This window comes from Filicampus tigris, chromosome 1 (assembly GCF_054856515.1).
Source record: "Filicampus tigris isolate MCC_2025a chromosome 1, RoL_Ftig_1.0, whole genome shotgun sequence".
NCBI classification, from domain to species: Eukaryota; Metazoa; Chordata; class Actinopteri; order Syngnathiformes; family Syngnathidae; genus Filicampus; species Filicampus tigris.
This window is the reverse complement of record NC_141217.1, coordinates 21379317-21395235: the sequence shown is the minus strand read 5'-3', so window position 1 is coordinate 21395235 and position 15919 is coordinate 21379317. Positions and strand designations below refer to the sequence as shown.

The 15919-nt window shown below is 39.0% G+C and overlaps 1 protein-coding gene across 3 annotated transcripts in view; it reads left to right on the top strand.

Annotated features, from left to right (window-relative positions):
* rapgef3 (Rap guanine nucleotide exchange factor (GEF) 3) overlaps positions 1-15919 on the top strand; it is a 51396-nt gene that overhangs the window by 34596 nt on the left and 881 nt on the right. For 2 of the 3 annotated variants that reach the window (XM_086026302.1, XM_086026282.1), the window contains exons 4-26: positions 39-160; positions 1073-1244; positions 2795-2879; positions 3188-3248; positions 3472-3548; positions 4429-4575; positions 4649-4749; positions 7694-7782; positions 7866-7944; positions 9410-9560; positions 10697-10779; positions 10856-10886; positions 11798-11873; positions 12023-12160; positions 12249-12346; positions 12601-12726; positions 13109-13290; positions 13844-13934; positions 14021-14071; positions 14425-14512; positions 14608-14672; positions 14771-14825; positions 14967-15038. In XM_086026302.1, coding sequence (XP_085882428.1) covers positions 39-160; positions 1073-1244; positions 2795-2879; positions 3188-3248; positions 3472-3548; positions 4429-4575; positions 4649-4749; positions 7694-7782; positions 7866-7944; positions 9410-9560; positions 10697-10779; positions 10856-10886; positions 11798-11873; positions 12023-12160; positions 12249-12346; positions 12601-12726; positions 13109-13290; positions 13844-13934; positions 14021-14071; positions 14425-14512; positions 14608-14672; positions 14771-14825; positions 14967-15038 — 2240 coding nt within the window. The remainder of the gene's footprint in view (positions 1-38; positions 161-1072; positions 1245-2794; positions 2880-3187; positions 3249-3471; positions 3549-4428; positions 4576-4648; positions 4750-7693; positions 7783-7865; positions 7945-9409; positions 9561-10696; positions 10780-10855; positions 10887-11797; positions 11874-12022; positions 12161-12248; positions 12347-12600; positions 12727-13108; positions 13291-13843; positions 13935-14020; positions 14072-14424; positions 14513-14607; positions 14673-14770; positions 14826-14966; positions 15039-15919) is intronic. The other variant, XM_086026292.1, reaches the window with a different exon arrangement.

The following is a 15919-nucleotide window of genomic DNA, read 5'->3' as shown; positions in this document are numbered from 1 at the left end:
ACTCACATTCAAATCCAAATGTACAATTGTTGTCGCAGACAATGTTGCTCTGGTAAGGAACTTGTCGACTGGCTGATGGGACAAAATGAAGGCCTGCAGTCGAGAAGCCAGGCAGTCGGAATATGGCAGGTCCTGGTGGACGAAGGAATCCTGGTTCACGGTAGGACATTGAGACATTTCGTTGACTTCAGGAGACATCAGGAATAGTGATGTTGAGAAAATATTGACTGGATTTAGCACTTGCTTAGAGAAATGAAAGTTTCAAGAAGGCTACTCGGAACATGCACTGAAAGAAAAAAAATCTCAAAAACTCCAAGGTGCTGTCAAAATAGCAGTTGAGTCGCTATATCTCAACAATCAGCTTATTACTGGTATGTCTTTTTAATATATACAGCTAATGATATCTCAGACGACACTCAGACATGCTTGAGTATTTTAAAATGTGGTGACTTGAGTGTGCGCACAAAATTCACCCAGTTAAGTATGCACTAACTACTGGAGAAGGCGCATTTTGTGCTTGGAAAACAAAGGTCCAATCAAGCAAGAAACCCTCCATCGTCCATTGAAGTGGGTCACTTGGTATAGATTTGCATTTATTTTCAGTCATCTAAGAGACGGACACTCTACAATGTTTTAAAGGCACTTTGTTTCCAGTGCTCATACAGAAAAAGTTGATTTAAAGCACAAGGAACAATTGTTTTTAGGAATCTATTATAAATATTGCACTGACTGTACAAGCTCTGAACTCAATTCCCAACAAATAGCAATTAGCGCATATGCGAGCGCTACAACAACTAAAAGTTGCAAAGTTATTTTGGAGCATTGCAATGAATCATACCCCATACAGAGCACTCGTGCACTCATTTAAGGAGAATAGAGCATTGGTTGTTGACATGGCAACCCCTAATGGCCTAATCCAATGTTTACGTAGGCCTATAGAGTCCAAAATGGACAGTACGTGCATGCTCATGGTTGGATTTTTTCACCAAGAAAAGCCTAACACATGCTTACCACCAAATTAGCCACATCTATTTGATTCTGTTGTGTTTTTTAAAATCTTTGCTCGGCCAAGCGAAACATGAGGTGAACTTCCACGACAAGGACACGCAGTTCTACCGCTTCCTGGATTCCCAGTGCGGAGTGAACCACCTAGCAAAGGACTGGGAGGACGAGCTGCAGGAAAGCCTGTCTCTGCTGTCTCAGCTGGGCCCCGACGCCCTGCTCACCATGATCCTACGCAAATGGTCAGTGCGTTGGCTCTTCAATAACACACGACTCCGGCCAGTCACAACGTTCACTTCACAAATCATTGGTGCCAACAGCTGGCACATGCCAGAGCTTGGACCACACAAGATCGCTGAACAGGTTGTTAGATGTTAAGTCCAGCTCATGGGGATGTTGGGCCTGTGTTTGTTTTTCCAGTAAAACCCACAAAGCTCAATCGCATTGTGATTCCAGGGAATTTGCAGGCCGTGTCAACTTCTCCATCTCTTTATCGTGTTCCTCAAAAGCAGCCCTGAAAAACTGGAGTATGGCACGATGTGTATTTTTTGTTTAGCCTACCATATTTTATATGACATGGCATTCATTTGACCTTATTTGAATGGACCATACAACTGATTACACTTAATGCGGTGCTGTAGATACGGCAAACATTTTAACCGACGTTCAGTAGTGATGTACTGTTAGCAATGCCGATTTTACACACAATAAATTTTGTGTAGTCTGTTCATCTTTAATTATGTCTAATTTTTGAAGTAGCAAAGTCTAGCCCACATACGCACGTTGGTACATTCACATGCACATATATAAACATCTGGCTTTCCATTTACAAATACATAAGGTGGAACCTTGAGAGACGACTTTCATTCATTCCGTGACCACACTCATAATTCAAAACACTTGTATCTCAAATCATCTTTCCCTATTAAAATCAATGGAAAAGCCAATAATCCGTTTCAGGCTGCCCCCAAAAAAACAACAAAAATTTGTATGTGTTTTTTTTCATAAGAAAAATAACAGTCTATAATATTATACTTTATTTAAAAAAAAGCACACAGTAATGACAATGTCATATAACGTAAAGAATTAACAGTTTTTGCCACAATTTTGTTTAATGGATGTGCTGCTCCTTCTGATGTGCGCTACTTGGCGGCAATATAATACAGACAGAAACAGGCACAATTTAAAGTTTCATTGACTCAGTAAGCTGCATTGAATGTTCACAAATGATAAAGAATACATGTATGTGAATATTGCTATATTTTGTGCAACATATGTTGCTCCAATGTTTTTGTTAAAATAAATGTTTCTTAAAGAGTTATAAGACCCTGACATGAATGATATTTGTTAGCCTGTATATAAAATCAGCTCAGCGATGTATCCCAAAAAACTCAAAGTCAACCCAAACATGTTCTTTATGTACAATATTACATTCAATGTAGTCTAAAACACAGCATTAATATTAATTTTAAATATTATGTTTGTGGAATATGAGTTAAGCAGCAAAATCCACCCATTTTTACCCATCTCAGGAGGTGGCCATTTTGTCACTTTTCTATCAACATGTGTTGATAGATCATTGATGTGATCATATAAGAAAACCTTTATATGGGTTCACAGCCATAACGGCCCTACGAGGGACACCACAACGATGTGGCCCCCGATGTGAGTGAATATGAGTTTGACACCCCTGTATAGATGGACAGTTCCAATTCCATCTCTGTGTGAATCCATTTGGAAAACGTGTTGTTATGCGTTCTTATGTGTGTCATATCACGCCTGTTGTGTTTAGTCCAAATCATAGGAGTGCTGAGGACCTGGAGGTCATTTATGAGGAGCTTCTCCATGTCAAGGCCGCCGCTCATCTTTCCGCCTCGGTCAGTCACTGTTATTGACCCAGTACTCCAGTAATCGGCATCCACAAAATCAGTATTGGATTAACAGAGAATCGCTTTGTATAATTTTAACCCATGACTGTATACAAGTGTAGTACTTTTCTTTTATTTCTTTGACATTTTTCAAATATTTGCAATATTAAAGGGTCGATAATCTTTTTGTAAACACTCCTGGTATTCCTCATGCAAGAATAATAGTTTTCACTTTAGTTGTAAGATGTTCTATTAGAAGGAAGAAGGTTTGATTTTTCATTTCTTGAAGCCAACTTTTGTCCTTGCTGTGCCTGCAGGTGCGGAAGGAGCTGGCAGCTGTGCTGGTGTTTGAATCACATGCTAAGGCCGGTACCGTCTGTAAGTTGGCCAACTTTTGTACATGTACATGTACAACATGTACATTGTACCTCTCATTGGAAAGCATTTGTACAATCAGGAGCATTCAAGAGCCTTTGTACCACGAGAATGAAAGATTAGGTCATGGTCTGAATGTGTAGATACAAAGATAACACATTTTGTACATGTGATCTTAATGCATACTTGTAAACATGTTCACTCAGGTTTGTGTTGTTTTTTAAAGTGTTCAGTCAGGGGGACAAAGGCACTTCCTGGTACATCATCTGGAAAGGCTCTGTCAATGTGATCACCCACGGGAAGGTAAACCGCACTGCTGAATGATAAAACTGACCAAAAATGATTTCTTTCCTACTGGACACAGGAAGGCTAGAGCCAGCATTTGAACCGCCACACTTCAAAACTGTGAGGCATATGCACAAACCAGTTTGCCATCATAATCTCTAATTTAAAATCTATAGAGAAGGAAACAAACCATTCAGGGAGGCTGGTCCATACCACGTAAAATGACTTGCAGCTCACTTTGTGGTGTACAATCCGATATTTTTTAAATTATTTTTGAACTAATGATCATAGCACAATCTAAAAAAATATAGGGATAAATCTGTAGCTAAAGCACTATATAAGTGCACTCCATTTACGATTTAAACATTTAATGTTGGTTACTTGTTCAGCAGTTTTGTGCTGTCCTTTAATGGTAATTTTTATGCAAAAAAGCTCTTTGGACTGGAAAAAAGATACAATATGTATTTATTTTGTTTTTTTGCTCCAAACTCTTTGTTGTTGGGTTAGGATAGCAGATCTTTTATACAAAATGACATATATTAAGACTCAGAGCATGTTTTGTTATACATCTGGTTAGGAAGTGCATGGTCATATGGAGCCTCTCAGTAGCACTGATGAAAAATTGTGGACCCCTCCAGCATTTGAGATGCCCACCCCTGATCGATTTGAATGCATGCATATTTACATTTTTAAAAAATGATTGAAAAATAAAATACATTTCTAGTCAACATAAATAAATGTGATGCTTGAAACAATTGTAAATAAATCCAGGCCACAAGGGTTAAACTGGGGTTTATAATCAAAATGTTCTGGTTCATTAACATTGTTAGTGGTTTAATTTAGCACTATTTATATCCATATAGAAACAACATTGTCAATGTGAGGTGTGTGCATTCAGGGTCTGGTGACCACACTGCACGAGGGCGAAGATTTCGGGCAGCTGGCCTTGCTGAATGACGCCCCACGCGCCGCCACGATAATCCTGAGGGAGGATAACTGTCACTTTTTGCGTGTGGACAAACATGACTTCATACGAATTCTCAAGGTCAGCTGACTGCATTCTCCACTGCAATCATCTTTTGTTGTCGTGCCATTATATTGCATTTTTCTGACTTCAGGATGTTGAGGCTAACACGGTGCGACTGGAGGAGCATGGGAAAACTGTACTGGTGCTGGAGAAATGTGCCAACCTGGCCGAGCAAGGAGGAGCTGGAAACAAGTAAGCGACCCCTCAAATAGTGTTCGATTGATATTGTTATAAATGTCCCATTGCAAATTAAAATTACAATACAGTATATTAATTTGCAAAAGATATAAACTTACAGTAGTTTGCAAGGATCAAGAATATTGAAACATGACGAATATTACAGTACAAACTATTGAATTCATCTCTATAAATTGTGTGCATTACAATAACTATTGTAAATATAATTAACAGTGGAAGTTTATTATGAGTGCACCTATATACAGTATAAAAATGCAATGTAGTTGATTCTCTTTGATCTATTCTAAAGGATAAATTATTGTTTATATAAAAATGTAATTACAAACACGACTTAGAAAAGCTAGGAATGCTCAGCTTTGGTGTAAAATTTCATCTTGAATTTTCACTTATCTTTTCCGGTGGACATAATTTTAATTTCTTTAAACTTTGGACCTTTTTATCCAACTGTATAAGGTCAAATTAACTTCATCTGTAAAGGGTAAGAGAAATTTCACCAGAAAGTCCAACATTCCTTACTTTTTGTAAGTGTGTGTGCAAGCCTGTCAAAACGTATTCAGCCCAATTGAATTTAATCTTCAAATGATTTTATTACCAATACTATCAATGAGCCTGAGTCCAACAAGCGTCCACACTCTAAAAACAGTTGGGTTATTTCACTAAGCCAATTTTTGGATTGTTTGTGTCGGGTCAAAATTCTGGGTTATTTCTTAAAAATTAACCCAATTGTTGGTTGGGTTATATGCCAGTAATGTTTTATGTTGGGTCAAAAATCAACCTTACAGGCCCATACACAGGTGCCTGATGTACACTTTAATGAAGTATGACTGCCGGCCATGACAGCCACCGACATACCGTTCATATGACTACACACGCAGCATCGTGGTCAAGTCAACGAAACTTTTGACATTTTGATTTCTTCATTTATCACACAGTTTTGGTAAGTACTTCACACATTGTAATCTTTTGAAAACGAGTTTCCTTGTAAATGAGCGTGCGTGTTGGACAGGACGAGTGCTGGAATCGTAAAAAAAAAAAAAAAAAAAGGCATTATCTGCCGCCATTGTAGGATGTGACACTTCACAAGAACTGTGCGTTCTCCAAATAATGATCCATATTAACTTTATGTGTTTACTGTAATCCACAGGAAAATTTTTATGATTACCAGAGTGGTTCTGGTTACCTTGCTTGGAGATTGAAAACTGTTGAGCGCAACTCTCCTCAAGAGGTCGATATATCTCAACACACTGTTCAAGATAGAACCACAACTCATCACAGCCCATGTGAAAGTGTGAGACAGTTGTCTGGCGATGACCGCAAGGAAGCAATGCTTGATTTAAAGAACTGAAATAAATTGTATCCCATTTTACAAATTCATCTCATGGATTGATTTGCATTTCCTGGCTGACAGCCAATCAGAGTGATTGTCACTGACATCACTTTGCAGACTGCCGTTAGTGTCTTATTCATTCAATTCATATCTAAAAGCACCATGACACAAAATACACGAATTTGATACAATTCTAAACACTACTTTTTAATTTAGATTTGTTCTCACTTCCACCGTGAATGTGCTGAACAAAAGTCTGGACACGTACGCATTCTACTTTGTGAAACCATAACTGAGGACTGCACAACAAACAATGACCTCCCTGCCGTGTTAACATACAGATATCACCACTTGGGCCGAGATGGAATTCGACTGCCTTGTGATCATGGCACATGCATAAGGCTGATTAGTGGGTTGTACTAAAATCCTCTTCCTCCCTTGCTAAATTGAGCCTTTCTTCTTTTTTCCCCCATCATCCCCTATTGTTATTGTTGCTGAAATTATGTCAACATCAAGAATGATGTGCCTGAAGTTAAAGACACATTTTGTTAAACTTTCACTTGTTATTAGTACATTTCTGGATAAGGGGCAGTATGCTTAGCATTATAAATAAAATAAATAAATAAAATAGTGGAATAACCCAAGTATTTGCATTGTTTTGACCCAATTTCTTGTGTTCATTTAACCCTTAATTTTGGGTCAAAATGAAATAACCCAATTTGTTGTGTTCATTTAACCCTAAAAGTTGCGTCAAAACTGAATAACCCAATTTTTGGGTTCAAATTGACGCAAGTCTGGGTCGGTCCTTTTTTAACACAACAGTTGGGTCAAATTTAACCCAAAAATAGTTAATTTTGACCCAACTGTTTTTAGAGTGCATGGAAGAAAGCAATAAATTCACTCAACGTTCTCTGCTTCTGACTTGGATCTAACAATGTTATGTGATTTCCAAAATGGCTTACAGGAAGACGACAAAACTTTATTTAAAACAAGCTTTCATGATTTAAACCACAAAACCATGAACATTTCTGGGGGGAAAAGTAGGTTAAATCAAATTGGACAAATTATTTTTTGACTGCCCCTTGTACTGTATCTACCTACAGTGTTACAAATGTATTGTATTATACCACTAATGTCTAAATTAATTGCATTGGTAGCTACCAAAATGTTCTTTTGTTTTTGTAACGGGGAACCAAAATGATATTTCGAATGCTTAATAGAATTATTGCTATCCATGATTTTTCAAGTGTTCAATTTTAGAACAAAACTGACAAAATAATAAAGCACTTTATTATTTCTTGATTAAGGTGTAAGATTGTAGTTACATTTCAGAAATCAGCAAATTGGTTATAATGGTTGAAGGTTGTACGTGCTTGATACTTTTCTGTGTTGTGAGAGAAGCTCAGTGAGGCGACTCAGGTTTTATGTGAAAAAGTCAATTTACCGTAGTTTGAAATTCTCATTCCTGTTCCAATTGGTAAAAAAATCATAAAGAGCTTACTCCGAATGGAAACAGTCAATATTAAAGTACTTGATGATGCTGGATGAATCCTTCTAGTTTTCACAGGTGGTCTTAGTCCAAATGTTAACATAATTTCTTGTTCTGCGCAGGTACACCGTGATGTCGGGAACGCCAGAGAAGATCCTGGAACATCTCCTGGAAACAGTCAAGTTGGACTCCAATGGGAATGGTGCAATCGGTGAGAGGTTTTCTCATCTTTTATTTTTTGTAGTTGATAGTTCACCACCTGAGTTTGGTAACTATGTTTTTTCTGCCCGCTAGATTCGTGTGTGAGCGACTTCCTCCTCACCCACAGAGTCTTCATGCCCTCCAGTCAACTGTGTCCTGCACTGCAGCATCAATATCCTTAAGACATTGGTGTTCAAACCGCATCCATTCAAGTCTTTAAAAGCTCTAATTATAGAATATACTGCAACTCCCGTTAAATTCCGACTGTAAACCGCACATTTCCCCCCAGCTTTAACCCCTACATCTTAAACAGAGATGTGGCTTATGTGCAGATTTCCCCGATCCGAGTCACGTTCTCATCTATTCTGATCTTTAACTCACCATTTATGGATCTTTTGACAAGCTCCGTTTTGAAATGTCAACCGTTCATGTTTTTTTTTTTTTTTTTAATCAAATCTGTACACAGTAGTCAGACGCCCTGCCCTCATCATGCTGAAAACGTGGCGTATAATTTCTGTATTGGCATGAAAGTATGTTTGCGTCTGTGTTACTTTCTGCTTGTTTCCACTTGTTTATTTCATACAGGCAAGTAGGCAGCTTTAGTTTTCTCTCATTTTTGCATTGAGAGGCTAAGTGTTCTTGCCTCAACTTATATGGTATGTACAAAATACTTACAACACAGTTAGCCTGGCTGCAGCCGGAAGATGATAAACGGACCGCAAAATTTTTGTTAAATGCCCAGCTCTGATGAAATGCAATGCAAGGGCTAATGGAAGTTAGCATTGCTCTTAGAGTCCTTTTTAAGCATCACATAACTGTTATTTTGGCATATACACGGCAGTAAAAAAACAAACAAATAGAACATCCAACAATACTTTCAGGCGTATTCTCTCTGTTTTATGGTAACAATTAGAATGACGTTGAAGTTTCGCTTAGCTTTACGGTAAACCACCACTATACCGCTGTTCAGCTTTTGCTTTTTATTTTTTGTGAGTGTTATTACTCTGTTTTTTCTAATGTTTACACAATATTCTTCTCTATTTTTTTCTATTTTTTATACAATATTTTGTGTTATCTATTACACTTGCTCTCTGTCAATATATTTTATGTGTATAAATTAGGGATGCTCCGATCGATCGGGCACCGATAATGATCGGCCGATTTTTGTGAAAAATGACGTGATCGGCTTATCTGTTGTGTAGTTTTTTTCCCCTCATGTTTGAAAAAATTCCTGGGATTGAATGGCTGGACTGTGAAAAGACAAATAAATTCGTCAATGGCAGTAAATGAGTTAAAGACCCTAAAAAACATGTACTATTAAAACATACCTACGGTGTATTTAAATAGGGTATTTGTCGATCATGGATTTTCACATATGTGCTGGCTGGAACATTGCTGGAATCCACTTCTTTTTGACACCAATCAACTCGACTTGTGTCGCACTACTGACACTATCAGGATATTGGCATTCGCGGGCGGATTACAAACCAATACAGTTGACATGTTGGGGGAAAAAAATGAATCAATAAAATTAGTGGGTATTGTTTGGTATACGAATACGCTCAATAGACTTGATGTTATTGGCTTTGTCAACCATCTCTAGCCTGGAAATTAATGTTCCTTAATCGGTGATGCACCTACCAGGCGGAGCTCTCTGAGGGATCCGAGCAGGAGAAGGCTGCCTACATTCTCAACACTAAACAGAAGGTGGTCAAGCTGGTTGGCCAGTGGGTAGCGCTCTATGGCCTGCTGCTGAGAGAAGATCCCATTGCCTTAACCTTTCTGGAGGTGAGACGTCAGATACATTTTATGATTGTACAAACACCAATTTCAATGAAGTTGTGATGTGTCAAATGTAAAACTATTTTTTTGCAAATCCAACTTATATTCAATTGTATACACTACAAGGACAAGACTATTTGATGTTCAAACTGATGAATGTTTTTTTTTTTTTTTAATTTAATGCCTGCAACACATTCCAAATGTGACATGACAGGCGCAGCAAAAGACTGGGAAAGTTAAATAAATGCTAAAAAAAACAAAAAAAAAACATGCACACCTGCTTGGAACATTCCGCTGGTGAACAGGTTAACTGGAAAGAGATGAGTGTCATGATTGGGCTTTATTATTCACAAGCAAGGATGTAGCGAGGTCCACCACTCTGAACAGCCGTGTGAGCATATAGTTCAACAGTTTAAGAACAATGTTTCTCAACGTACATTTGCAAGGAATTTAGACAAGAGTTCATCGCTGCACCTACGACTGCAGCTTAAAGGTTTACCGTGCAGAGCGAAAGCCATATTAACAACACCCAGAAAAACCGCCACTTTCTGTCAGCCCAAGTTCATCTGAGATGGACTGACACAAAGTGGAAAAGTGTGCTGTGGTCTGACGAGTCCTCATTTCAAATGTTTTCTGGAAGTCATGTCAAAACTCAGCATCCGTGATGGTACGGGTAACACATAATTATGCTAACATCCGAGCATCTTTTTTGGGGACGTCCCTACTTATTTCAACAACAAAAGCCAAGCCACATTCTGTACATTCTGTGTTACAACAGTGGGGCTCTGTAGTAAAAGATCACGCATATTGGACTGGCCTGCCAGCGGTCCAGACCTGTCTGTCATTGAAAATCTGTGGAGCATTATGTCGCACCAAAACTTAACCCAGTAACACCGTGGTAAACATCCCTCTGACCCAACTTTTTTGGAAGACGGCACAGGTATCAGAATCAAAATGAGTGAATATTTGCAGAAAAAAAATGAACGTTTATTAAATATTTTGTCTTTGTAGTGTATTCAATCGAATACATGTATAGGTTAAAAAGGATTTGCAAATCATTGTAGTTGTCTGTTTTTTATTTACACAACATCCCAACTTCATTAGAATTGCGCTTTGTATCTTTCTTTTGTGCTCTCAAACAGAAGCTGAAGAAGGACATTGCCTCTAATTTTCGTTTGTCTGGCGTGCTGAAAGATCAATTCCGGGACAGAAGAAGAACCAAAGTGTAATGCCATTACCTTAAAACATCCTATAACTCTTCAAGACGTGAAACGCAGCTAATGTATTGTCATCTTCATCAGGTTAGAGAATGGATACCACTCATTGGGCAGGGTAAGGTCCATAATTCTTTATTTTATTACAAAATAAAAAAGATGCAAATGTATCAATTCAGGTATGATTTCTTTGTGTGTAAACAGTGTGTTGGATATAAATGCATATTAATAATCGTTTTTTAACGATTATGCCAATTTTTTAATCGTGGAGTGTAATAATCGTAATTGTAATTGCATTTCGATTAATTGCACAGCCCTATGTAACCTTTCATTTGCGTTTGTAGATTTTGTTGTGTCCTTGAGTGTAGCACGTTTCTCAATGATTCCATGGTTAAAGTCGGGGATGGTTTTAAATCCACTTTCTGAGCTTTCACTTTCATCGTGGCCAAGTGGAGCAAGTTCAAATGTAACACAGAACCTGACTCAGTCTATTTTTTTTTAGATAGGATGTGCCTGTTTTTGCCAACCTCCTCATTGTGTTTTCGGCTCCATATCCTCTAGCCTTCATCGAGCTCACTTTAAATGTTTATTTTTCCAGGCATGCTTAGTCGCAGTTCATTTCCTGTGCGGAACCCAGTTTGTACATGCTTATTTGCCATTTCTGAAATGTGTTGTGTTTTAAATCAATCTACCTCTTTTATGCTTATGAGTCAGATCCTAATGTTTGAAAAAGGAGGCAGGGAAAGCAAAATAAAGCATTAGTCTTGCTATATGCAGTTGATCCAATATATAATATATATATATATATAAATAAAACCTATTATTGACTTATCACTTATTCTATTATGTCATTTGTTTAATCCTTTATAAATTATTAAAAATATAAATAAAACAGCAATCAAGATCATTTTGGTCACAATAACTCTTGACATGAAATTTTCTGACTGTTTTATCTCAGTTAAACCATTTTCGGTACATTTAATACATCTTTCATGATGGCAACGGTTTGACCTCTTGATTCCTCAACAGAACTACTCATTTGACTGGTTCCCTCATAGCGAGGAGCCTGTTGGACGGATACAGCCAATCAAAGCGCAGGATAGAGGTGAGCTGACAAAACATCCTGATCTAATCAGACTCCAGATTCCGTATTATTATTATTACTGGGCTTGTTTTTGCCTGCGATGTGGAAAAGTTGCCTCGGCCATTTAGTACCAGCACAGTAACGTGGTGACGTTGTGCTCTGCGGTGCAGTGCTGTACGAGATTTACACGCCAGACCACCAAGCTCTCACGCCGATGCTGCCGGTCAACATGTCTGTCCAAGAAGTGATGCTGTCACTGGTTAAACCTGGAGGAGATCACGTACTGGTCAAGATGAATTCCGCAGGAGGTGGCAATCACAAATCATCCCCGTGACACATTTTGCTTTTCTTTCTGTGCTCGTCAAAAACCTTCACCAACGTTTGACGCCCTGACAGAAAGAGCCGAGTTGAAACTGGATGCCACCGCCGTGTTCACCACGCTGGGACTCAACGAGCGACTCTTCCTCTGCACCAGTAGCCAAGTGGATAAATTGGTGAGGATAAGTTGAATGTGGTTGTAATGCAAAGGTAATCGGAACAGCTGCTGGCTGCACAATGGTCTCTTACAGTGGCCGACGGGGGGGGGGGGGGCTGACAAACGTCCGTTGAGTGGCGTGACCTTGAATCATATTTTTGTTGCTGTCGTTTTTGAGTTAGTGTGTTTTAGATTTCTGCAGTATTTTTTTTTTCCTGCATTTGTTTTGTGGTTTGTCATCTACCTCCTATTTCTCTGTCTCTCTTCACTCAGACGCCCATGCAAGAGCAGCGCGGCCCCGAACGAGGAAGTGCCAACACACTCGAGCACATGTGCTCCAAGGACATCGCCAGTGAACTCACCGACTACGACTGGGAACTGTTCGCCGCCATGCACGAGGTCAGTCGTCACTTTGTGTTAACTCATTCACTGCCATTGACAAATTTACTCGTCTTTTCACAGTCCAGCCATTCAATCCCAGGAATTTATTTATATATCTTTTTCAAATTTGTTCAAATGTTAGAGTAAAAGCTTTGTCTGAAAATGTCTAGGAGTGAATGAGTTCATTGCGAAACTAATGTTGTTCATATCCACTTAACGTATTTTGAAGCAGCATCGAGGTTATTTTTCATATGATTGATCGATTGTAAATACTGTACCGTTGCCTTCATGATCAATTCCTGCGTGTCATGTGATTCAGAACTCACACATGTCGTCACCTGGTTCCTCTGGTATTTTCATCACCGCACTGAGGACGATAATCCTCTTCCTGTTCCTCCAGGCCGAGCTCGTCCATTACGTATTTGGACATCAAAAGTTCCCAGGCGCCATAACGGCCAACCTGGAGCGATTTGTGCGCCGCTTCAACGAGGTTCAGTACTGGGTGGTGAGCGAGCTCTGCCTCTGTGAAGACCTGGTCAAGCGAGCCATCCTGCTCAAGAAGTTCATCAAAATCGCCGCCGTGTAAGAGTCTTGCAACCATGATCATGCACATTGTACATTTGGAAGATTGGTGTTAATGGTTGTTCATGGCATAAAAAAACAAATGTCTTATCGCACATTTAAATCTTAACACTAAGCATGGATTATTTTGCTTACAGCGACTTATAAATGAAAAAAAAATAGTTTAGTGGGAACGAAAGTGTTCACATTGGAATACACATCAAGTGTCCCAAAATAATAAAAGATGCAAGAACAGAAAACAAACATGGTACTGAAGTTATCGCTGTGCTTATTTCACCAGCCTGAGGAATAATGCAATACGAACGCCAGATTTTTTGTTTGTTTATTTTTGCTCAAATGACAATGCACCAATCTTTCTTCCTTCGACATTCTGTTTATGCCGCTCATTTCGGCATCAATAAAGCAGGTAAATTAATTCTGCCACTGTTTCTTCAAGATGGAGTTCCACAGCAGAACCTTGTTGATTGAAATTATTCACAGGATCAAAACTTCATAAATGAAATGACCACTAGATCTTTGCATTTTGCGCCAACTAACTTTGTGTCCTTTACAGATTAAAAGAACAGAGGAATCTCAATTCCTTCTTTGCCGTGATGTTTGGTTTGAGCAACAGTGCTGTGCATCGGCTTTACAAGACCTGGGAGGTGACACTTCACTTTATGTGTGACATTTGAGTGCGTGTCATGTCACAATTGTTTCTCATCATTAGCCTTTCTTTGTTTTTTTGTAGAGAATACCCGGTAAAACAAAAAGAATCTACTGCGCCTACGAGAGGCTGATGGTAAGTCGGACTGAAAATATTTTGTGCCCGTGCTCTGTTTTTTATGTCCCACCATGCACATTTTTTTCACAATTTGAAACAGTTCCCAGGTGTCTAAATAACATATCTGTCACATGCCTTTGATTCTCGGAGGCAGCACTTGCTGCAGCACTATTGTCTGTATGTGGCACATCACTGAATGAAAAAAAAAAAAAAACCAGTATGTCACAGACATGTTATTAAGACACAGGACAAAAGGCTGAAAAAAATGCATAGTCATGTATCGTTCTATGGAAACGTAATATCAGAAAGAAAAAGGGTGCCATCTGGTGGCCACCGCTCTAAATGCAGAGTATGCTGTCTTCTTGTGCCAGGATCCTTCACGAAACCACCGAGCTTACAGGCTGGCTGTGGCCAAGCTCAGCCCCCCTTACATCCCCTTCATGCCTCTCATACTCAAAGGTAACCAAAGGTCACCAGCAGTTAGCATCTTTGCACAGTAACAGTACAGTTAGTGACATCATTCGCAAATATGACTGGATGTTGTGTCTTGCCAGACATGACATTCATCCACGAGGGAAACCCCAACTTGATAGACCGACTGGTCAATTTTGAGAAGATGGTAAGACAGACTCGTGCTTACTGAGTTGTAGTTTCTGAACAAATGATACGTGCTGCCTGGCGCACTTGTTCTTAACTTCAATCTTCTCTGCCCGCAAGCGCATGATTGCCAAGACTGTGAAAATGGTGCGTGTTTGCCGCAGCCAGCCTCATGGTGAGTGTTAATACAAATATGACAATTTGCAAAAGTATTGGGACACATGTCTTGACAGGACCAGGTACCGGCCCGTGACCCAATGCTCGGGGAAAGCCGTGCTAAGTGACATGGACTAACATGTTTCCACTCCCTTTGCAGTGCCTTCCTCGCCACAGAGAGGCCTTGCTGATCGAATGTTTCTGGAAGGCCCTGCTGCTCGCATATCTACATGTAAGTAATGGATTATGTTTGTGAGGAGACAGAAAACAAGATTTCTTTTGCCGCACAGTTGACGGGTGTTTGGTTCAAATAGCTAACATAACATTAGCCCTGTGGAAGGCTATGACTGTTAATTATGTCTTGTCTATGACCAAGGTGACAAGTACTGTATATGCTCGCGAACATAATTACATCATTCAGGGTGCTAATATGTTTTGCTCAGTGTAGCTACAGCCAGTGTGCTTCAAGTAGCATTTTCTTTTGGTGAAGTCATTTGAAGAAAGTATTTGTTTCTTCTCGAGGTGTCTTCCAAAACGTTTAATAGTATGAAGGATATTTGTCTTATTCCTTGTCAGCTGGTCTACGCTCATAAAACGCACAGCCATGAAGGTTTGTATTATGTCACATGCTAAAATGCTCGCTACTCAAGTGAAGTTGTATAAGGGCTGTTAATGCCTTTTTTTTCAAATAATGTCTGAAAGTTTTGATTAGGGAAATGCTAAGTTTGAACTGAAATGCTTATTTGCGCTTGAAGTTACCCCCACAGAAAATGATTCTAGACAAGAAAATAGTTGCCAGCTGCCATGCACAATGTAAGTTTAAGAAATAGAAAATGTTGATTATTATTAAAAAAGGAACCAAATTTGTCGTTCGTGATTAAATGAAATTATTTTCTCTTTTGTATTCATAATTGCTCTTTAAGCTAAATATATCGAAAATATATTTTACAAAAAAGATTACGATTAAGTAATGCAATTGTTATACAGTAATCCCCTTTGTACTTTGTACTACTTCTACTAGGGAATTAAGCCAAATGAGACCCAATCAAGAGCAGGTATCCTAGGACAGTGGTTCTCCAACCTTTTACATCAACTACCACCTAAAAGAAATAC